Source organism: Psammomys obesus, unplaced genomic scaffold, assembly GCF_907164565.1.
Source record: "Psammomys obesus unplaced genomic scaffold, mPsaObe1.curated_primary_1811, whole genome shotgun sequence".
NCBI lineage: Eukaryota > Metazoa > Chordata > Mammalia > Rodentia > Muridae > Psammomys > Psammomys obesus.
In genome coordinates, this window is record NW_026585895.1 from 48,024,313 (window position 1) to 48,046,718 (window position 22,406).

Consider the following 22,406-nt stretch of genomic DNA (forward strand, 5'->3'; position numbering starts at 1 on the left):
TAGCCTGGAACTCCCAGGCTAGTCTCAAACTCACACTGGGAGAAAAGGCGTGCACCACTTACACCAAACATTCTTTTTCCAAAATGCCTGACATATTTTACTCCCACATGAAGGATGTACAAGCACTCCAGTGGCTCCATATTCTTGCTGACATTTGTTGCTGTCAGCCTTTCATTCTAGCTTTTCTGATGGCAAGCAGTGGTATTCATGCTGGCCTTGTTCTCCCACACATACCTTTTTTTTTTTCAAGGTCTTGTCCCTATATAGGGGAGGATGACCTGAAATTCCTGACCCTCCTGCCTCCATCTTCAGAGTGCTAGGATTCCAGGTGTGTGCTGCCACGTCTGGCTAATTACTGTGCATATATATTCAAGGCATTAGTGATTGAGCCACTATCCTGGAGGAGGCAGGTGCTGTACTCCTGAGCTACACTCCACGCCTCCTCTCATTCACTTAACAACAGTTTTCAATCCATGCTACAAAGTAGCTGAAGGATGAGCTTGAGGGGTCAGCCAGCCAAACTGACACAGAAGAGAAGCATCCGATAGAAACAGGGATTGCAGAAAAGTCTGAGGATGTGCCCAGGGAGAGACACAGAAAGGGGAGAGAAAGAGTCTAGTCTGCAGTCCTGGTCATTCCACAAAGCAGGCTGGCTACCATGGAGGCCAGAAAGAGGGAGAAAGGTGAAGTGGGAGCTGTCCACAGAGAGACCTGGTCAGAGCCTGGAAATAACTTTTTTTTAAAAAGTTTTATTTATTTATTTATTATACAATGCTCTGTCTACATGTACCCCTACACACCAGAAGAGGGCACCAGATCTCATTATAGATGGTTGTGAACCACCATGTGGTTGCTGGGAACTGAACTCAGGACCTTTGGAAGAGCAGCCAGTGTTCTTAACCTCTGAGCCATTTCTCCAGCCCGCCTGGCAATATCTTAAGCAGAAAGAAAACTCAGAAAACATAGCGCCAGCCTGGGCTCGTGAGATGGTTTCATGGATAAAGGCACCTGCTGTAAGCCTGATGACCTGATTTGGAACCCCAGAACTTGGTGGAGGAAGAGAAGCAACTCTTGACCACACACACATACCTGCTTACTCACACACCCCTCAGCCCCACAGGCAGACATGTACACACAAAATAAATAAACAAAATGCAATTATAATTAAACAAAAGCTCAGCTATTTAGCTTACTCACTGTCCTCGCATAAGACCTGCATCTATTTCATGCCCACGCTGGACAGCTCATAACCACCGATCAGACATCCTCTTCTGACTTGCCCAGGCTCCTGCACACACATAGCATGCAAAAACTCAAGCTGGCTCTCTCTCTCTCTCTCTCTCTCTCTCTCACACACACACACACACATGCATGTAAAATAAATAAGATTTATTTATTATTATTTATACAGTACTCTGCCTGCATGTATGTGTACACCAGTAGAGGGCGCTATTTCTCATTATAGATGGTTGTGAGCCACCATCTTGTTGCTGGGGATTGAACTCAGGACCTTTGGAAGAGCAGACAGTGCTCTTAAGCACTGAGCTACCTCTCTGGCCCCCTAAACAGATCTTATAAATAAATAAATGTAAAATAAATAAACGGAAGGAAGGAAGGAAGGAAGGAAGGAAGGAAGGAAGGAAGGAAGGAAGGGAGGGAGGGAGGGAGGGAGGGAGGGAGGGAGGGAGGGAGGAAAGCAAGCTGGGTGATGGTGGCAGCATATGCCTTTAATCCTGGCACTCTGGCACTTGGAAGGTAGAGGCAGGTGGATCTCTGTGAGTTAGAAACTAGCCTGGTCTATAGACCAGGACAGTCAGGGCTACACAGTGAAACCCTATCAAAAAAAAAAAAAAGAAAGAAAGAAAGAGAAAAAGAAAAAAGAATAGAGCCCTGATTGTCAGATTCTATGGGGCCCAGTGTTTGATTTAAGACTTAATTTCTGATCCTTCCCCTCCTATATGGTTCTGCAAAGAATGCATGTTCTTAGACGCTGAGGCCAGCAATGTACCGGGGACAGCTGCTGTCTGACTTTTGCTTTTCCCTACTCACTCCTGTGTCCAACGTCAGGCTACCTCATAGACCAGGAAGGTGACCACTGCCCCCTGGTGGTAGCTGAGATTATGGCCACAGAGCCGGGAGACCCAGCTTCTCTGGGACACCCTCTATGTCAGGAGAACTGTTTGACATGTTCACCCTCAGGCTTCCTTTCCTCCTCTAAAGAACCAACTCCTGTATGCTCCACTGCTGCCATCTCCCTCCAGGGATCCCCCAGATAGTGATCCCCACCATTGTGAAGCCTCCTGGTACCTTGTCCATCCTGTCCATGGCTCTAGTGTCTACACGAAAGCAAAGGTGATCTTTTAAACAGTTATGATTTCAGTGAATGTTCTATGTAATGTACATATCTTAGGTGCAGAGAATCAACATATATATATGTTGGGGTTGGCCTGTGCTATATGTACACAAATGCTAAATTCTGGGCCCCGAGATCTGGTTGCAGTCTGGACATGGGCAGCATTGTCACATACTCTGAACAAATTTGTGTCAACTTTGCTCCCCAATTATCACTGATTAGTTAATAAAAACAGTCTGGATGGCCCGTAACTGGGCAGAAGAGAGGTAGGCAGAGCTCCATTCCTGGGGTTTGGGGTCTCAGGTAAGGACCAAGAGGGAGAAAGAGAAGAGGAAGGAGAAGAAGATGGAGAGAAAGGACATGGCCTGATGCAGATGACTGAGTCCAGACAGGACAAATATTGACAAGTAACTTGGGGCATGTGGCTGGGAAGTAGCCAGACGAGCTTAGAAAGTTAGTATACATTGTACTTGTCCAGTTACTGGGCTTACGCCTGTTAAAGAAATCAATATGTCTCTGTCTCAATTATCTGGGAGCTAGCTGGGTTAGAAAAGCCCTCTAGAACTGATAAATTTTCTAATAAATATGAATAATTACCCATATAACACTCACCACAGCATTTTTAGGCCCTTCTGCCTACCAAGCTCCATGAGCCCCACCTCCTGACCCCACCCCTCCCTCCCCTCCCCTCATCTCCACTCCAGTCTCCCAATTCCCACACAGGCCTGCCTTACCACTACCCCAGGGGCTCTGCGTCCTTGCACTTCCTACTCCCTGCATTGCCGCCTTTGAGTCTTCCTTGATCACTCCCTGCCTTACTCACGGAAGCAAGGGCTCCCCACTAAACCGAGAGCTTGCCTGTTATGTCTAGTCTTGCTAAACAGCTTGCTGAGGGGACCCTCCGTGTCTGTTCTCCTAACAGAAGAATTGCAGGGGGGTCACCATGGCCACCTGGCCTTTATGTGGGTTCCAAGGATCCAAACTCTGCTCCTCATCAAGAATCAAGGGCTTTAAAGCCTGAGCCATTTCCCTAGCCTCTTTCTCTTTTCCCTGTCTCTTCCCTCGGCACCCCCAATCCCATCTCCTGTCCTCTGTTCTCTTCTATCTCTTTCCTTTCTGCACCCCTCCTTTTCTCTTTTTGATTTTTGTTTTGTTTTTTGAGACAGGGTTTCTCTGTGTAGCCCTGGCTGTCCTGGACTTGCTTTGTAGATCAGGCTGGCCTTGAACTCACAGAAATCCACATGCCTCTGCCTCTGCCTCTGCCTCTGCCTCTGCCTCTGCCTCTGCCTTCCAGAATTCTGGGATCATAGTCATTTGTCACTGCACCCGGCTTTGATTTTTTTTTTTTTTTTTTTTTTTTTTTTTTGAGAAAAGGTCTCGCTGTGTCACTTTGGCTAGCCTGGAACACTCTGTGTAGATCAGATCAAGCTGGCCTCAAATGCCCAGAGCTCCCTCTGCCTCCTGAGTGCTGGGATTAAAGGCAGGCATCACCACAGACAGCCCTTTAATTCTTTTCTTTACAGCTGTGTCCCCAGCACCTAGAACAGGTCCCAGCACACCTGAGGCACACAGAAATACTTGGTGGATGAGGAAGGTGTTTATGAGTGAGCTCTGAGTCGAGCAGAACTCCGATTGCACCATTGCTCTGATATTGCCCACTGGAGAACCCTTGACTCTAAGCTTTGTTTATCTGGTCCACAAAGGAAAGTGAAGGTGGTGCTTTGTCACGGGTGTCCACTGACACCCGGATCCAGTACTCATCCAAGGCCAACGTCCACCATCTCCAGGTGTTCAACTGGGCTTGCTCACAAATATCATCTCAGCTGGGCCCCTCATTAATAGTCAACCCACCCCAATCAGTTGTGTGCAGTTCTGCTCTAATTTCACGTGGCTTTGGGGAGGGGCTTGGGTGCATAGGTAGGAAATGAACCAGGGAAGGAGCTTCATCTATGTGTCTATGGGAAAGCCATACCTGTTGGGTAAAGGCATTCTAGGGAGATCTTTTTTGTGTGGAGAATCACCCACACTCCTGTATGTAACCCCTCAAAAATAAGCTCTGTGAGTAAGCCCAATAAACCCATTCATTGGTGCCCCAGGAAGAACTTTGGTAGCATCACAACTTGGCTTGTCAATGGGACCTTGACAGGACAGAGCCATTGTTTAGGTCTCCTCAGGACAGGAATTTTAGCAACAGAGACGTAGGTCTTGTTTGGCTTTGGATGCAGCAACCTGCATGGATGGGAACTGGGGCAGAAGCCTTTCAGGTTTTTCCTTCCCATATATCCCTTCCCTTGATCAGCAGAGTTCCTCTAGCAGCCTGAGGTGGCCTAGACACCTGTAACCCGAGCACTCAGGAGGCTGAGGCGGGAGGATGGGTACACAGTGATACAGACAGCTCTTGTAATAATGCTACTGTATGCCTCCTTAACAGCTGCATAAAGGCAGCAACGCTGATCTGTAAGCAAAGCAGCCTGGCCCAGAGCAGAAAGGAGAGGGTTTTTGCTGATGGCCGCATAGCAAAGGAAAGGCCCTCTCCCAGGTGACAGCTAGGAAGTCAGGAGGACGGCAGTGAAGAGCTCAGGCTTTAGCAGCCGTGGGAGAGTCAGGCAAGATGGTGCATGCCTGTAATCCCGGGTGGAGGCAAGGGGATCAGGGGTTCAAGTCATCCTCGAGTACATACTGAGTTTGAAAATAGCCTGGGCTACAAGAGACCCTGTCCCGATAATAAACGGACAAACAGATGCTAAGTAAAGTTTTAAGAAAAGGAAGAAAGGAAGGTGCCTAAATTTTAGGGCGCAAACTTTAAGGGAGTTTCAAATCAAGCCAAATAATGTGTGTATAAATATACACACATGTGCACATGTATATGACCCCGGTCATGAATACTAGGCAGGAGTTGTGTACCTGTTAGCTGGAGACATGGCCGAGAGCCCTGGTTGCTCTTTTGATCCTGGGTTCAAGTCCCATCACCCACATTGCCTCTTACTCCAGCTCCAACACCCTCTTCTGTTTTCTCTGGGTACCAGACAAGCGGTACACGAATATACATTTATACAAAACAGCCGTACATATAAAAATTAATTTTTTGTTTTTTTTCAAGACAGGGTTTCTCTGTGTAGCCCTGGCTGTCCTGGAACTCTCTCTGTAGACCAGGCTGGCCTCAAATTCACAGAGATCTGCCTGCCTCTGCCTTCTGAGTTCTGGGACTAAAGGAGTTTGCCACCATGCCCAGCTATACAATATTTTTCTTTTTAAAAGTTATTTACTTACTTATTTTTTGTGTGTATGCACTTGTGTGTGCGCATGCCATGACGTCAGTTTCTGGGTCAGAAGACAGCTTGCAGGAGCGGATTCTCTCCCTCTACCACATGGATCCTGGAGACCAAAGTAAAGTAGTCAGCATTGGCAGCAGTGACAGAACCTGCCAAATTATCTCTTTTGTTTTTTGTTTGTTGTTTGTTTTTCTGACACAGGGTTTCTCTGTGTAGCCCTGGCTGTCCTGGACTCTCTTTGTAGACCAGGCTGGCCTCGAACTCACAGAGATCTGCCTGCTTCTGTCCCCCAAGTGCTGGGCTTGAAAGAGTTCACCTCCACTGTCCAGCCCACAGTGAACCTTTATTCAGCCATAAAACCCAAAATTATGTCCTTTGCAGGCAATGCAATGGAAACTGGAGACCAAATGGAACAGACTGAAGATCATCACGTCATATGAATAAGCCAGACTCAGAAAAAGAAATGTCAGAGGTTTTCTTTCGTGTCCTAGTGACATAGTGAGTAAATGCACCTAGGAGGACTGTAGGAAAATGCTGAAGAAAATCGAAATTGGCCAGCATTCAAGTATAGTTGCCTTGCAGTACCTGCAGTACCTTGCAGCCACCTGCATGAAAATAGTGGCTAGCCGGGGCCTAGACCGCTTCTGCTGTGACAGTCAAGTCGGCCTCCAGAGGACTGAAGGAACTGAAGGACCAGGAGAAGTGCGACCATCTGAGACGTCCCCAGCCTGCAATAAATGGGTCGGTTTATGTAGCAACAGCAAAGTGAACGAAACACAAGGGCTGAGTGCACAGCTCAGAGGTGGAGCTCCGGATTGGCCTAGACGAAGCCCTGAGGCGCTTTATGTTTCTCCTGGCCGCCGGCAGGTGGCGGGGTCAGCCTGTGTCTGGACAACGGTTTCTCACTGGGTCTCCACTTCCCAGAGCTGAGAGATGAAAAAGGGTGCTGCTCTGGCTCCAGGGGCATGCTACTTTTCTCCTTCTCTATAGAGTGGAGATCTCAGGACTGAAGAGATGGTTCAGTGGTTAGGAGCACCAGCTGCTCAGAAGGTGCAGGTTCAATTCCCAGCACCCACATGGCTGCTCACAACTGTCTGTAACTCCAGATCCAGAGGACCCAAACCCCTTTCACAGATATACATGCAGACAAAACAACCAACGCACATAAATTAAGGAAAAAAATAGACATCTCAGATTTTCTCTTTAGATTTCTCAGTCATCCTTAGTATCCACCCACCCATTTAGGGAGGACTGGACACCAGAATGAAAGAGGCCTATAAGCTGTTTGTCTGTGTGGTTGGTTTTGTTTTTTGAGGCAGGGTTTCTCCATGTAACCCTGGCTGTCCTGGAACTCACTCTGTAGACCAGGCTGGCTTCAAACTCAGAGATCTGACTGCCTCTGCCTCCCAAGTGCTGGGATTAAACGTGTGCATGAGTAGCCAGGCATAGTGGTGCATGCCTGTAATCCCAGCACTCAGGGAGGCAGAGGCAGGTATGTTCCAGGCCAGCCTGGTATACAAAGCGAGTCTAGGAAAGTCAAGGCTACACAGAGAAACTCTGTCTTGGAAAAAAAAAATCCACCACCTAGCCAAGACTATGAGTGTTTAACAGACAGAAGCTCTGCCTATAATCATCCTAATGTTACAGCTGCTTATATTTTATTATCATTTAGTTAGTTTAATTTGTTTGTGTGTTCAAAGATGGCTTTATCTGGCCCAGGCTGGCCTTGAACTAAGTAGCCAAGATTGTCCTTGAACTCTTAATCTTCCTGGGTTTGAGCTCCAGCACCAAAAGGAAAATTTTGGCTGGGGATTTATCTCAGCGATAGATAAAGTGTGTGCTTAGCACAATACACACTGGTAATAAAATAAATCTTAAATATTTAAAACCAGGTTCATGTCTACAGTCCCAGCACTTGGGAGACCGAGGCAGGAGAATCACAAGTTTGAGGACAACTTGGGTTAATTTAATTCTGAGTATAGATTTAACTATTTCCCATTAATATTTTTTATTGTGAAATGAAAAGCAAAGCAAAATATGCACAGAAGGAACTCAGTCTCACTGTGGGGTAATCACACCATTCTAGGGCTTTCATTGTTCTGCTGAGAGGAAGGAACTTAAGGATTAAGAGTGGGAATGGGCACAGTGACCTCAGAGGTCTAATGCTTCCCAAGAAACAGACAAGACAGCTGGAGAGACGGTTCGGAGGTTAGGGGTACTTCTTGTTCTTGCAGAGGTCCTAGGTTTGATTCCCGACACTCAAATGGCAGCTCACGACTGTACATAACTCCATAGGTTGTACATGATACACAGAGGTACATGTGAGCAAAACACTCATACACATACAATAAAATAAATCTAATTATTTTAAAAGAAAGAAAGCACTTCAGGGCCAGTCTGTTCTGGCCAACCAGGGCTACACAGTGAAATCCTGTCTCAAAACAGCAAATGTCAGCCAACCAACTTACCAGACAAACAAACTAGGGGTGGGGGAGTCATTAACACTCATGTCTATAATCCCAGTACTCCTGGAGGCTGAGGCAGCAGGATCTAGAGCTCCCTGCTAGTATAGTAAGATCTGTCTCATACACAGTAAATAAACAAGCAGAGGTTGGGGGATGGCTCTGTCCGTTGTTAAGTATGAGGGCCTTAGTTAGGATTCCCAACACCCACCTTAGGTTCAGAACAGAGCGTGGGGTCTCAGGCTTTTAGTCCTCAGGAGGCAGAGGCAGCCAGATAGATCTCTGTGAGTTTGAGGCCACCCTGGTCTACATATGAGTTCCAGGCCAGCCAGGGATACACAGTAAGACCTTATCTCAAAAGGAAAAGAATGAAAAGTCACTTTTGGTGGCCCATGCCTACAATCCCAGCAGTGGGGAGGTAGACAGGACAAGTCCTAGTGTCTGATGGCCAACCCTTCTGGTTAATTTGGTGAGCTCCAGGTTCAATGAGAGAACTTATGTCTAATAATAATAATAATGCATAGAATAATTGAGGAAGACAGGACATCAATCACTGGCCTCCAAAGGCACACCCATCCCTCATGCATATGTCAACATGCATACACACACACACCAAAATAAATAAAAACAAGTGCAGAAAACACATAGGGCCTGACCTGGGATTCAGCATGTGACATCCTTCTTCCCTCCTCCTCCTCCATGGGGCCTCGGCACAGGGAGTCGAGGTTGTAGGAGTATTCTGAGGCTCTCGGTGAACCCTGGCAATGTACTGAAACAGCCCCTGGGCGGCTCTGCCGATGGCACAGAAGGCGCGGCAAGCCCCGGGGTGGGATGGAGCAAGCAGATGTCTTCAGATTGCTGGGAATCCATTCTGTTCAATAACTGCTATTTCTGTTCTGGGAACTAAACATCTGCTGTAGCAGCTCCTCTGGGGACCTAGGGCGAGGCTGTGATGTGTTCAAGGGGGAATTATATCACAGCCTAGAAAGAAGGGAGGGAGAGTCTTGGGGATTAAGAGGACAACATCAGAGGAGGAGGGGCTCCCTGTGCAGAGGAGGATGGAGAGCCACACGGGGCAGCAAGCTCCCAGTAATGGACAACCAGACAGAGACCCAAAGCTAGCTTCCTTTCCCAGGGGCAGGCACCTACGATACCTCTAGTGAAGCAATGGTGGGGAGGAGGGGTTCTAAGTGGGGAGGAGGGTGTAATATGAGGGGAGGAGGGGTAGTTGACCATGAGCATCTTCCCTAGGAATGTCCCCCAAGTCCATCTGTTTCTGAATTGGGAGAGAGAGCACCCGGGACAAGAAGCCTGGGGCTCCGGTCTGTGCAAACGGGAGAAAATCCTTTCTAGAAGGAAGAACTCATCAGCGTCAGTCAAAAGGCAGAGGCAAAGCCAGGTCATTGCTCTCGGAGAGGTAAGGGGCCCCAGACCTCTGCCTGCCTGTGGGCAGGAAACAATGTAGGTGGAACCCCATCCCCAGCTGGGTGACTCTGGGGTGAGCAGTGAGAGAGGAGGGGGCTGCTGTCAGGCGTGGGTGAATGTTGAAAGCAGAGACAGGAATACCTAGTCCAAGGGTGGAGAAAGAGAGGGAGGGAGCATGGAGAGGCAGGAAGCTCACAGGAGGTTAGAGAGGCAGCCTGTGTTTAGTGTTGTCGGGAGAGAGCTTTGTTTCCTTGGTGAGCTGAGAGCTTTTCAGGACACAGTGCTAAGGGTGGGGTGTGGGAAGGGGGCAGGAGAGAAGGATGCTGGGATGTCGGTAGGAACTAAGAAAGGGTTAGTAGTATTAACTGATCTTACCCTTACAGGCCTGGCGTGCTAGTGCACGCCTTTAATTACAGACAGAGGCAGGTAGATCCCTGTGAGTTTGAGGCCAGCCTGGTCTACAGAGTGAGTTCCAGGACAGCCAGGGCTACACAGAGAAACCCTGTCTCAAAAATACAAACAAACAAATAAATAAACGAAAACCTGAACCAGTGAGCTGGCTCAGTGGGTAGAGGAGCCGTCACCAAGCCTGACGACCTGACTTTGATTCTCAGGACCCATACAGCGAAGGAGAGAACCAACTCACCAACTCCTCAGTTGTTCCCTGACCTCTGCATGTTTGCCTGGTAGGTATGTGTACACACAACACTAAATAAATAAATGCAATAAAGAAATTAAAAACCCTTCAATGACTCCCCTGACTCGATGGGGCAGAGGCTCGTCAATTATTGGCATCCCATAAGACACTACCTTGACATTCCACCCACACTGAATCTCAGATCTCTAAAATTCTTATTTATGATTTCAAATCAACTGTCAAACCCCCAGTTTTGCCAAGCTATAAGGCCAGAGGGAGGAATGTCATAGGGCCTAATGCCAAACCGTTCTTAGGGTCACCACATTCCTTCTGAAAATTGAAGTATTCCACCATGCTTTCACTGGTTTACTGTGGCATCCCAGAGTGCTTGGCACAAAGTATAGAAACCCCAGCTGGAGCTCTTAAAACATTATTTTATTTTAGCTGGGCAGTGGTGGCACACACCTTTAATCCCAGCACTTGGGAGTCAGGCTGATCTCTGAGTTTGAGGCCAGTCCTCTACAGATTGAGCTCCAAGACAGCCAGGGCCACACAGAGAAACCCTGTCTTGGAAAACCTAAAAACAACAACAAGAACAAAAACCCACAGAAGAACAAAACAATTTTCTCCCTTGGAATGCAAACTTTCTTGGAGACCTAACCACAACTAAATCTTTGTAAAAGGCATGAGTTGTTCTTTGATACCCAAGGTGTAAAACCAAACTGATTTTTCCAAACCAGATAAAAACAGCTTTAAGCCTTTCTCTGGTAGAGTCCATCAAAGCTTCTAATGTCTGTCTTTATATTTATTTTGTTTTTTTATTGAATTGTTCCTTGTTCTGGATTTGTCTTAGGACCATGGGCTTTTCCTGTCTATGCTGGAGTCTGTATCCCTCGGAGCTTCTCTCTTACAGAGGTCCTCCTGTGTGCAAAGTGGCCCTTACACACACACACACACACACACACACACCCCCCCCCCCCCCCAGTCCCCAGGTGAAGATCCTGGTCTTTGGTGTGAATCAGCCACACCCCACCCTTGTGCAAAGTTGTGTCCACCAGGGGTCATTGTGTGAGTTGGGTGCCTCTGCGCCTGTAGCTTCTCTTCCTGTGTGTGACTCTTTTCCTTAGGGAGGAAGTGGTCCGGTTCCCTGAGTTTTAAAGCAGGTAGTTGTGAAACCCAAAAGAGGAGTCACTGTTAAGGAGCCACAGTGTTATACACTGTTATTTAGTCTCCATACCTTTGAAGAACTACTTTGAAGAACTAGTTTGAAGAACTAGCTTCTGTTTCCTAAACCTAATGTATCCTGCAAACTGTTTTTTCAACCTATGCTGAACTTGTAACCCCATGATGTATACACTTACTCAGCGCTTGGCCTTGCTAAACTCCTGGACACCTGTGATGGCTCCCCTTCCGTCTGATGTAGTCTTACACTTATCTACCCCACAGGCAGCCTTGAGCCCTGACTCTCCCACTCTTCTGTCTAGGTGCTAACAGCCAATTAATTTGACAGCTGTTTTCTATCAAACCTAACCCTTCCCCATAAAAGGGTCCTCAAAAACCAGTGTGGGGGGGGCTACTCTCTGACACCCCAACTTAGGGGATGGCAGCTGTTTGGTCAGTCTAAATAAAGATTGCTTAATCAGACAGTTGTGGAAATGCTCTCCCCCACCCCCCAAATCTAATATAGCCTTAGGAGGAATTCGATTCTCTGATATGTCCTGTTTGCTCCAAAGTGGCATCAGAATTTGAGGGCTACCGGACTGGGAAATCTTGTATGTTTCTGTTGCAAGGTTTTTCGTTTGTTTGGTTTTGGTTTTTTTGTTTGTTTTGCCTTGTTTTTGTTTTTTTCAAAAGGGGGTTTCTCAGTGTAGCTTCTGTAGACCAGGCTGGCCTTGAACTACAGACATGCGTCTGCTTCTGCCTGGCATCAAAGGAGTGCACCACCACTACCCAGCTCCACTGCTCGTTTTGCAGAGGACTCTGAAGTTGGTTCTCAGCACCTATCAGGTGGCTCACACTTACCTGTAACTCCAGATTCGGGGGGGCCTGATGCCTCCAGCCTCTGTGGGCCCCTGCACTCCACATGCACATACACAGACAGATATCCACATACATATAATTAAATGTTTGGTTGGTTTTTTTTTTTTTTTTTTTTTTTTTTTTGTTTTGTTTTTATCTCATCACAAAGCCTGAATGTAGAGGCACACAATGATAGTCCCAGCACTTGGGATGTGAAGGCAGGAAGCTTCAGAGTTCAGGTTCATCCTTACTTCACAGAAAGTTTAAGGTCAGTCCTAGGGAGCTTGAGACCCTGCCTACCTGTCCTCCACCCATCTACTGCAGCATTTAAACATACAGAGATGTCGTCTAATTTCTTCTACCATCTCTGTGGGAATCATTGCCTGGATGTGAGTGCGGATTGTTCCCCCAGGCAAAGTATATACTCCAAGGTAGGTCACATTTTTTGTCATTCACATCTGCCTGTCTTTTTGAGGGTAAGGTCTCAGAGTCAAGTGCTACAGATCCAGCTCTCTCTTTCTCTCTGTGGATGGGTGGGTGACAAGGTAGAGAAATCACTTTTTCCTTCTTAAAAAATTATATATATATTGCCTGGAAGTGGTAGCTCATGCCTTTAATCCCAGCACTCAGGAGGCAGAGGCAGGTCTCTGATTTCAAGGCCAGCCTGGTCTACAGAGCATGTTCCAGAACAGCCAGGGCTACACAGAGAAACCCTATCTTAAAAAACAAAAAAACAAAAAAACACAAACAAACAAAACAGCCCAGCGACTACTTTAGAGACTGCTCCTGGGCCAGAGGGATGGCTTAGTAGGGTAAAGGCATTCGCAGCCACACATGCTGACCTGTTTGATACCTTGTTGTCACATAGTGAAAGAGGAAATGGATTTACACAAGCTATCCTCTGAACTTCACAAGTGCACCTTTAAGGACACACACACACACACACACACGAATGAATGAATAAACAAATTTTTTTTTTTAAAGACAAATATTTCCTAAAACAGCGCAGGGAATGGGGAATGTAATGGTCCAGCTGTCAGAGCGAGAGGGTGGGGTGGATACAGAAAACCCAGCTGGCACGCAGCTTTGGAGCAGAGGGAGGCGGGCACACGCCCCAGGCGGTGGGAGAAACAACCGAGTGGGCCCACACTCGGCCCTCAGGGCGTGAGCTAGATGCCTCACTGCACCAGCTTGCTCCTCTAACTCACCCCATTCCTAGTTCTTGTTAATGTGTTTCTCACTCTCCGATCCTCAAGGCAGCTCCCTGGTAAACCGCCCTCGGCCCTAACCTCTTCTCCTCTCACCATCCTGTTTACCTGGCCAGCTCCCTCCACCCCTCCGCTTCACGTGACCGTGCGTAAATCCTAAAATTCTTCCCACGCCAGCTGCAGGTCTGCAGAGGGCTCTGCAGAGGCCGCGGGCCACGCATGCGTAACTGTAGGCGCACCTGCGCCTCTGCTGGCCAGCGAGGCAAGACCTTCTCTAAGCCGCCTGCCGCATCATCCGGGTCTGGTCGCGGTGCTAAAATGGAGCGATGGACCGTGAACCTGACTGGGCAAAAACTCCAGAGGTGATCTGGCTCTTGTTGACACACGCATTACAGGCTGCCCACAGAGCCGAAACTCTCCCTCCGCAGGCTGCGCATAGAGCCGAACCTTTCCTTCCGCTAGGGCCTTTGAGCTGAGTCCTGGGCTCTGCACTTCTCCACTGAACACCAGGAAGTCAGATCCAGAGTGGAGATACCGGTCCGCACTGATAAATTTGTGACTTTGGCCAAGTGGCTTGACCTTGGCGGGCCCTGAGAAAATAACCAATTCACCGACCTCATAGGGTTGGAGTGAGGATCCAAAGAAAATTACTGAGTGTTCCGTGCTGTCTCAAACTCTCAGCCAATGCAGAATACAGACAGCTCATTTATAATCCCAGAGGCCGAGGCAGGAGGATTATCGCTAGTCTGAGGCCAGCCTGGGTTATCTAAGGAGACTCTGTCTCGACACTCTTCCCCTCTAAATATAGTGTGAGTGATGTCTGCCTGGGAGAGATTTTACACTGTTGGTCATTGCCCTGGATTCTCAGATCCGTCTTGAGCAGGAAGCTTCACAGATGGAGGAACCAAGGCTCAGAGATGTCCAGATGCCTGCAGCCAGGCGATAGATTCCACATTCAGCGTGCTCTCAAAGTCAGGACAGGGATTTTTATTTTTCTGATAGGATTGCACGTGAGTTCAAGCTGCCCTCGCACTTGCGGCACAGCCAAGGATGATGAAAGGATCATGAACTCTTTATCTCCTGCCCCCCTTTGCTTCCACCTCCAAGTGCTGGGATTATAGGAGCCAGCACCCACCAAAGTCAGGCTCCTTGGTGCGTTCTCAGTCTGCTTTCCCCCTGTGAACTATCTTTTTAAATAGCATCCATTTTAGTCATCAACAGGAAACATCTCAGGTACACACACCTGCAGAAAACAATCTCTCTCTCTCTCTTTTGTCCCTCATTCTTTTCTTCTTTAAAAAAAAAAGTTATTTATTTAGTATACAATGTTCTATCTGCATGTGTGCCTGCACACCAGAAGAGGGCACCAGATCTCATTATAGATGGCTGTGAGCCACCATGTTGTTGGGAATTGAACTCAGGACCTCTAGGAAGAGGAGCCAGTGCTCTTAACGTCTGAGCCATCTCTCCAGCCCTTGGTCTCTTTCTACTGAAAACAAGGAGCTGCCGTATTTGCTGTGATCTTCGAGGCGGTTCCACAGCACCTGAAAGTCGCTGAGCATGCGGCAGGCCCACTCCCGGAGTTCCGCCTTCCAGCCTGACCTTCAGGCTCTCCAGTGTAATCACAACGGGGCCTCTTTTTCTGGAGAAGCCAGTTTCTTTTCTGTAGCAGGGTCTTTGCACCTACTGTGTGACTGACAAGATGCTCTCCGTCTCCTCCTGCTTCCGTTTTCTTGGCTCAGGGAGCCCACCCTGACTGGAGCCTAGCCTGTTCCTTGAGTCACCCACTTTCACAGCCACCTTTCCTATTTCAGCTCTTTCCTTCACTACTATCTGCCCTTGCCATTGGTCAACTCAAGGGCAGGAATCATGCCTGACTTAACAACACTTGGCCTGGGCAGCAGATGGCACCCAGTTAACCCTTAATGGCCCACTTGACCGGATGACTGGATGAATGGCAGCTGAGCCCTCAACACCCCTACGCCTTAACAATAAGGGCTTTCTCAAGCTTCTGCTTCATCTTCCTGTGGAGTCTCTGCCGACACATGCCAGCTGGTTGAGGAAGGAACATGTGGTGTCACAACTGTATCCGGGGTTCCCTTGCACTTACACAGACTAGCTCCTCCAGATGTACCCAGAATCCACCAAGTGTTCTGCAAGCCAAGGCAGAACTGAGACATGGAGAGAAGACATATTATACCTTCTGTCTAGGAAGGAAGCAAAAGGTTCTTCGGGTGCAGACTAGGGTAGAAGCCAGACGTCTAGGTTCCTTTTCCTGTTGCTGTGATAAAATGTCCTGACAAAAGTAAATTTAAGGAAGCTTTATTTTGCTTCACAGTTCAAGGGGAAGTCCATTATGGCAGTGTAGGCATAAAGGTGGAAGCTGGAGATGGCCGCCATGTTCTGCCCACAGTCAGAAGCAGGAAGCAATGATTATTTGCCCTTGGCTCACAGCCTAGGGAATGAAGGCAGCCACATCGCAATCACAAGATCTTCCACGGGTGTGCCCAGAGGCTAACCTAATCAAGACCATCCCTCACAGGCACACCTGGAGGCTTGCCTTATTCATCCAGACCCTGTCAGATTGACAATCACACTATCTGTCACAACAGTGCTAGTGTCTCAAACTAGGACATACGATGGTTTAGGTTAGATCACAACTTACTTCATGATCTTGGAAAATCATTCCCTGGGCTTTCCCTTCTTTTCTTGTTGTGCAGTTTAAAACGGTGGTTCAGAATTCAGATTATAGAGTTGTATTACCAGGGGCTAGGACTGAGCTCAGGTTGTACAACATAAATCAAGCATGGCAGTGCATGCCTATAATGCCAGCCTCTGGGGGGTGGTAACAGGAAGATGAAGGATTGAAGGCCATCCTGAGCTACAGATCAAGTTTAAGGCCTGAGCTACTTGAGCCCCTGTCTCAAAATAAATAAATAAATAAATAAATAAATAGATAGATAGATAGATAGATAGATAGATAGATAGATAAATTAATAAATAAATAAGTTTGTCACGTGCTGGGGGCATAGGGGACAGTGGTGTTTCATGCCTTAAATCCTAGCACTTTGGAGGCAGAGGCAGTCAGATCTGTGAATTTGAGGCCAGCCTGGTCTATAGAGCAAGTTTCAGGACAGCCAGGGCCACACAGAGAAACCCTATCTCAAAAAACAAACAAAACTAATTATCATACACACACACAAAAGAATAAATAAAGCCAAGCATGGTGAACACCTTTAATCCCAGCACCCAGGAGGCAGAAGCAAGTGAGACCCATCTAAATAAATAAATAGATAAATAAACAAATAAATAGATTTGTTTTAAAAAAATATCTGGGCACATGGTACATACCTATAAACCCAGCACTTGGGGAGGCAGAGGCAGGAGGAACTCTTAGTTTGAGGCCAGCCTGGTCTACACAGTGAGTCTAGGAGAGCAAAGGCGGATCTCTGTGAGTTCAAGGCCAACGTGGTCTACAAAGTGAGTCCAGGGAAGCCAAGGCTACACAGAGAAATCTTGTCTCAAAAAAAAAAAAAAAAAATCCACACTTCTTCCCCCAATAGTTGAATGAATCCTTGGTCACTACTCAGTGCAGCCTCTCTGAATCTCAGGGTCCCGATCTGTCAACTAATCGCTTAATTTCCCAACGATATGCAGGAAGGGTCCCAGTCACAGGTCAGTTCACACTCCTGGCCTATCACTCTCTGACCTCACCCCTACATCTGCTGCCCTTTGTGATTTGCTTTCATGTATTACCATTATGTATGAATAGTGCGTCATGCATGTCATGGTGTGTAGTGAGAGAACCGCTTTGTGGAGTCAGCTCTCTCTCTTTATGTGGCCTCCGGGACTTGACCTCAGGTCATCAGGCTTGTTGGGGAATGCCTTTACCCACTGAGCCATAGTTTGTAGGCCCACTTGTTGCAGCGTTTGGAGACAGGAGATTGCCGTGTAGCTTAGGCTGGCCAAAATTCACAGACCATCCGTCTCCTGCCTCAGCCTCTCAGATGCTGGGATTTCCAGGTGGTGGCCACCATGCATATCCTTTATGATAAAACTAATATAATGCACATATATTATGCATATGTGAGTGTGATGTGCGTGTGTGTATATATGCTATGGCACTCACGTAGAAGCCAGGCAGTTTTAGGGAGTTGGTTTCAGAGAACTGTTGTAAAAGTTGTATTATATTTATTTAATGTGTCACTGTGCATGTGTGGAGCCAGGGAACAACTTGGGGGGGGGGGGTTGCTCTTTGTACCAAGACCTTGCATGTAACAAGCAAGTGGGTTTGGGGGATCACACTCAGGTTGTGAGACAAGACAAGTGCCTTTACCCGCTGAGCCATCTCAATGACTCTTCCTGTTTGGTTTTTAAAAAACTGGTTTTATATAGCTCTGGCTGTTCTGGAATTCACTGTGTAGACCAGGCTGGCCTGGAGCTCATGGAGGTTCACCTGCCTCTGCCTCCCAAGTGTTGGGATTAAAGGTCTGTGCCACTATGCCTGGCTTTGTGATTCTTATTTGTTTTCTTTCTTTCTTTTTCAGTTTTGAGGCAGGGGTTTTCTCTGTAGCCCTGGCTGTCTTGTAGACCAGGCTGGCCTCAAACTCACAGAGACCTACCTGCCTCTGCTCCCAGAGTTCTGGGATTACAGGCATTATTCATCATGCCCAGCTTGTTTGTTTTTCAAGACAGGGTTTTGTTTTGTGGCCCTTCCTGTCCTGGAACTTGTTATGTAGACAAGGCTGTTCTGAAACTTGCTTTGTAGACCAGGATGGCCTTGAAATCAGGGATCCTCCTGTCTCTCTGTGTCCCTGTAGTGCTGGGATTTTATGATTTTGTATTTTCTTTTTAAAAATATTTATTTCTGTATGTATTTTATGTATATAGGTGTTTTGTCTGCACGTTTGCACACCAGAAGAGGGCATTGGATCCTATGAGGCACCAGTCAAAGACAATTTTGTAAGACATCATGTGGGTGCTGAGACTTGAACTCAGGACCTCTGGAAGAGCAGCCAGTTCTCTTAACCATCTCTCCAGCCCTGTCCTTTGTGATTTTTAAATTAAGTGGATTTGTTTGTTTCTCTTTGACGCCTGTTGCATTTTATTTTTCACTGTCAGGGATCAAACCCAAGACCTTGCACATAACAAGCAAGGGCGTTACCACTGAGAAACATCTCCCACTCTTGTTCTATATTTCAAAAGCATTAACAAAGATGGCACAGCAAAAACAGATAATGTGACCGTTTGGGTAATGAGGATTCCAAGAAGGAGATGCTGAGTCCAGAGTTGATTCTGTATTTCTAATTAGATTCGGATCTTGGCTACTTGGATTCATACCATTTCTGGTACAGGCCCAATGTACAGAATATCAGCTTATACTTAGTAATGGGAAATATTTATTAGTGAATGAGAGATAAATAGCACACCAGCAGGAGCCTCAGGTGTTTGTTTTTGAACCTGAAAGCAAAGATTAGGAACGATGCTTAGTTATTGCGTGAATTTAGTAAAATGACTCCGGAAAGGTGCGTGACACAGAGCTTAGCGCTGGGTCAGTGATAGGTAGATAGACCACAGAGACACAGGCATGGTTTCAGTGTACCGTATGCCTACGCCTACGTTGTGGCTGGGAATGAGTACAGTTAATAAGAATTTGCCCTTTTGTTCCTTTCGTTAGCAGGAGGAAATGGTAGGATCCCAAAATGCAGAAAGAGCATCACAACCTGGCCCTCTGGAGATTCCCGAGGCCTGGGCTGCAGATGTAGAACTGGTGGAGCGGATTTTAGGACCCTGAGCCTCGGGCGCGCGCGTCGGGCGAGGGCGAAGGCGCTCCCCGAACCCATCCGCATCCTGGAGGGCGGGCCTCACGCCCGGGGCGCGCTACGATTGGTGGGAGCGCGCGGGTGACGGTGACGGCTGGCGCGAGGCCCCGCCCCCGAGGCCCCGCCCCTCCCGCGCGCTCCGGCCGCCTGACGGCCTCGCTCTGGCCCGAGTCGCGCCCCCGCGCCGAGTCCGCGCGTCAGTCGGTCCTGAGCGCGGCTGCGGGGCGACGGGCTGCAGACGAGCGGGGCGCGCGTCCCGGGGGAGGCGACGGTGTCGCGGGAGGAGCATCGGAGCCCAGAGACTCGCAGGACGCTATGGCCCCCATTGGCCTCAAGGCGGTGGTCGGAGAGAGTAAGTGCGGCCGGGCTGCTGCCCCGGGGCCGGCGGAACCCGCTATCCAGGCGCCGCCCTCCCGGGAGGGAAGCCCCTCCGGCTTCCTGCGGTAGCAGGCTTCCCCGACTCACCTCTTCACCTCCGCCCTCCTCACCTCCTCAGCCTCCTCAGCCCCCGCTCCTCCACCCCGTCCTTCCTCTCCACACCCCGCCTTCCTAATCATCCCGTTTCCCTTTTCACCCTCATCCCTTCGCCTCCATCACGCCATCTCTACCCCTTCCTGTCACCCCGTCCCCTTCTCTCCCCCTCTCCCCCCCCACCCCCCCTCTCCGTCCCCCCCCCGCGCCTTTTTTTTCTCTTTTTCCCCTGTCTCGAGTCCCTCCCTATTTCCCACCCTCCCTCGTGAATCGTGACGAACGAAGCCGGGCCTGCGTCCTCCTCCCTCCCTGCCTCCCTCTCCCGGGAGCGGGGCGCTGTCCCCGGCCGCAGAGACCCACCTGGGAGCCGCTGGGCACGCGCCGCCGGCGCCGCTCCTGCCAGCTGGGGAGGGGACGCGGGGTTCTCCTCTGGCGGTGCGCCCAGGGCTCTCTCCGCCTCCCCTTCCCGGGGCCGGACTTCAAGGGCGGGGTCTCGGCGGGGTCCCGAACCCTTCGAAATCCCGAGGGAGAAGGGGAGCGCTTCCGAGCGTCGCGGGAGGAGTGGCCCCAGCCAGCGCCGCAGTCTGCAGTCTCCCTGCCCGTGCGACTCGGCCCGAGGCGCCGCTGCGGGGAAGATGGGCTTGTTTACGGGTTTGCGTGAAAGGCACAGCAGACGTTATTTTAATTAATTTTTAACATTTATTTTCATGTTGGACGGTGAGAGCGGGTTGTGGGTGTTTGAAAAACGGCGTTCCCAGTTCAGATGGGTGACCTAGGTAGAAAAATAGCGCCTCCTCAAATATTTTGACACGTCTTTATAATGAAAACGTGAGGGCTGCTGTGGCTTTCGCTATCTCCTTGTGGAGGAAGAGAAAATGAAAGTGGCTTTTCCCTGTAGAAGAGGTGGAAATTTACAGTTTCCTTTTTCAGTGAGCCTCTCCTATGATAGCTTGCTTACCCCGCCCCCCGGTCCCCCCCCCCCAGCAAATGCAGCATAACTGTTGAGGATCCTAACTGTCTCCCCATATTCTTTTGACTGGTATATGGGGACTACTCTTTTGGTGGAATCTAGCCATGTACAAGCTTCCCTGATAGAGTACATCAGAAGATATTATAAAAAGAAAACCCAGCACCCATCCTGTAAAGGTTATTTCAACTGTTTTCTGAGGAGAGTTTAAGGCTGGAAGGATCCATAGGGATTTTCTAATGTCAACGTCTTCATTTTAATCCATGGGAAAGAGGCGGTTAAATGACTTGCTGAAATCATTACTCATTAATTATTTTTAAAAAAAAAAATCTAGCGTCCATTTCCTTGCAATTTAAGCAAAACTAACTTTCTTGCTTTCTGCAGACACACAAGTTACCCAACACACCTTTCTCAAGGGTTAGAGGTGTGGGGTCAAATGTCATATTCCAGGTGTTATATCTGAATATTGCATTTGAAAGATAAAATATCTATTATAGAACCTCCCCCAAGACAGTTTCTGTAGTCCAGGCTGCAGGCCCGGGAGGCTTAACTTAGATTGGCTTTAAATATATCCCAGTCCTTCTGCCTCTCCGCATAGGTGTGAGGCACCATGTCCAACCAAACTTTAAAAAAAAAAAAAAACAAAAACAAAAACAAGGGCTCACTTTGCAGCCCTGGCTAGCCTGGTACTTGCTACCTAGCGCAGGCTAGTTTTAAATTCATGGTAATCTTCCTGCCTCAGCCTACCAACATTGGGGCTACAACCTGCACCTCCACATCCAGTTCAGAAGTGAGGTTTTTGCATACTTTTGCCAAGACCCTTGATTATGTCACCAAAACCTCTTGCCTTGCCTCTTCTAGAAGTAAGCGTCAAAAAAAAAAAAAAAATCAGTATGCAATATGGCCAAAATTTCTCTCGAAACAAAGTGAAACAGTGGTGTACAAAAATAAACCCAATTAAAAAAAATTGATGAATGTGTGAACAGGCTTCTATTTCTGTGACAATTGAGTTAGGCATGTGCTTTGGGAAAATACATCATTGAATATACTATTTTAGTGCTACCTTCTAATTTTTGGTGGGGTTTCTACTTTGTTTTTTTTTTTCCTCCAAAAAACTAAGACTGAAATGAAGATGCGTTTTCTCTTCTGCTGTCCTGAGAACTGAGTCTGATGTAGCCCAGATGCACCTGGAGGTGGCTGAGGCTTAGGGTGATCTAAATACTGATCTTCCAGCTTCTACCTCTGGAGTGTGCCACCGCCATCTCGGTCTAAGCAGTGTGGGGCCTTTAGTATGCTAAGCTGGCACTCTATCCACTGAGCTACATCTTCAGCTGAAGCGGTGTTTTAAAATCCCACTATGGACCAATTTAAATGTCACCTTCTTAGCCTGGTCCTCTTGATCTAAATGAACATCACGTAGTCACTGTCTTAGTTAGGGTTACTGAAGCTGTGATGAAAACACCTTTACCAAAATCAGCATGGGGAGGAAAGGGTTTATCGTGGAAGGCTGTCAGGACGGGGCAGGCACCTGGAGTCAGGAGCTGATGAGAGGCTGTGGAGGGGTGCTGCTTACTGGTTGGCTTGCTCAGTATTTTTCTTATTTTATATATATATATATATATATATATATATATATATACAGTCAAGGCTACACAGGGAGACAGGGTTTCCTTGTGTAGCCTTGACTGTCCTGGACTCACTCACTCTGTAGACCAGACTGGCCTCAAACTCACAGAGGTCTGCCTGCCTCTACCTTCCCAAGTGCCAGAT

The 22,406-nt window shown here is 48.1% G+C and overlaps 1 protein-coding gene across 2 annotated transcripts in view; it reads left to right on the top strand.

Annotated features, from left to right (window-relative positions):
- The first annotated feature begins 19,352 nt into the window (after positions 1-19,352).
- Positions 19,353-22,406, top strand: part of Stxbp1 (syntaxin binding protein 1) — a 59,358-nt gene continuing 56,304 nt past the window's right edge. The window contains exon 1 of one of the 2 annotated variants that reach the window (XM_055600000.1): positions 19,353-19,550. In XM_055600000.1, coding sequence (XP_055455975.1) covers positions 19,514-19,550 — 37 coding nt within the window. In that variant the 5' untranslated portion in view covers positions 19,353-19,513. The remainder of the gene's footprint in view (positions 19,551-22,406) is intronic. The other variant, XM_055600002.1, reaches the window with a different exon arrangement.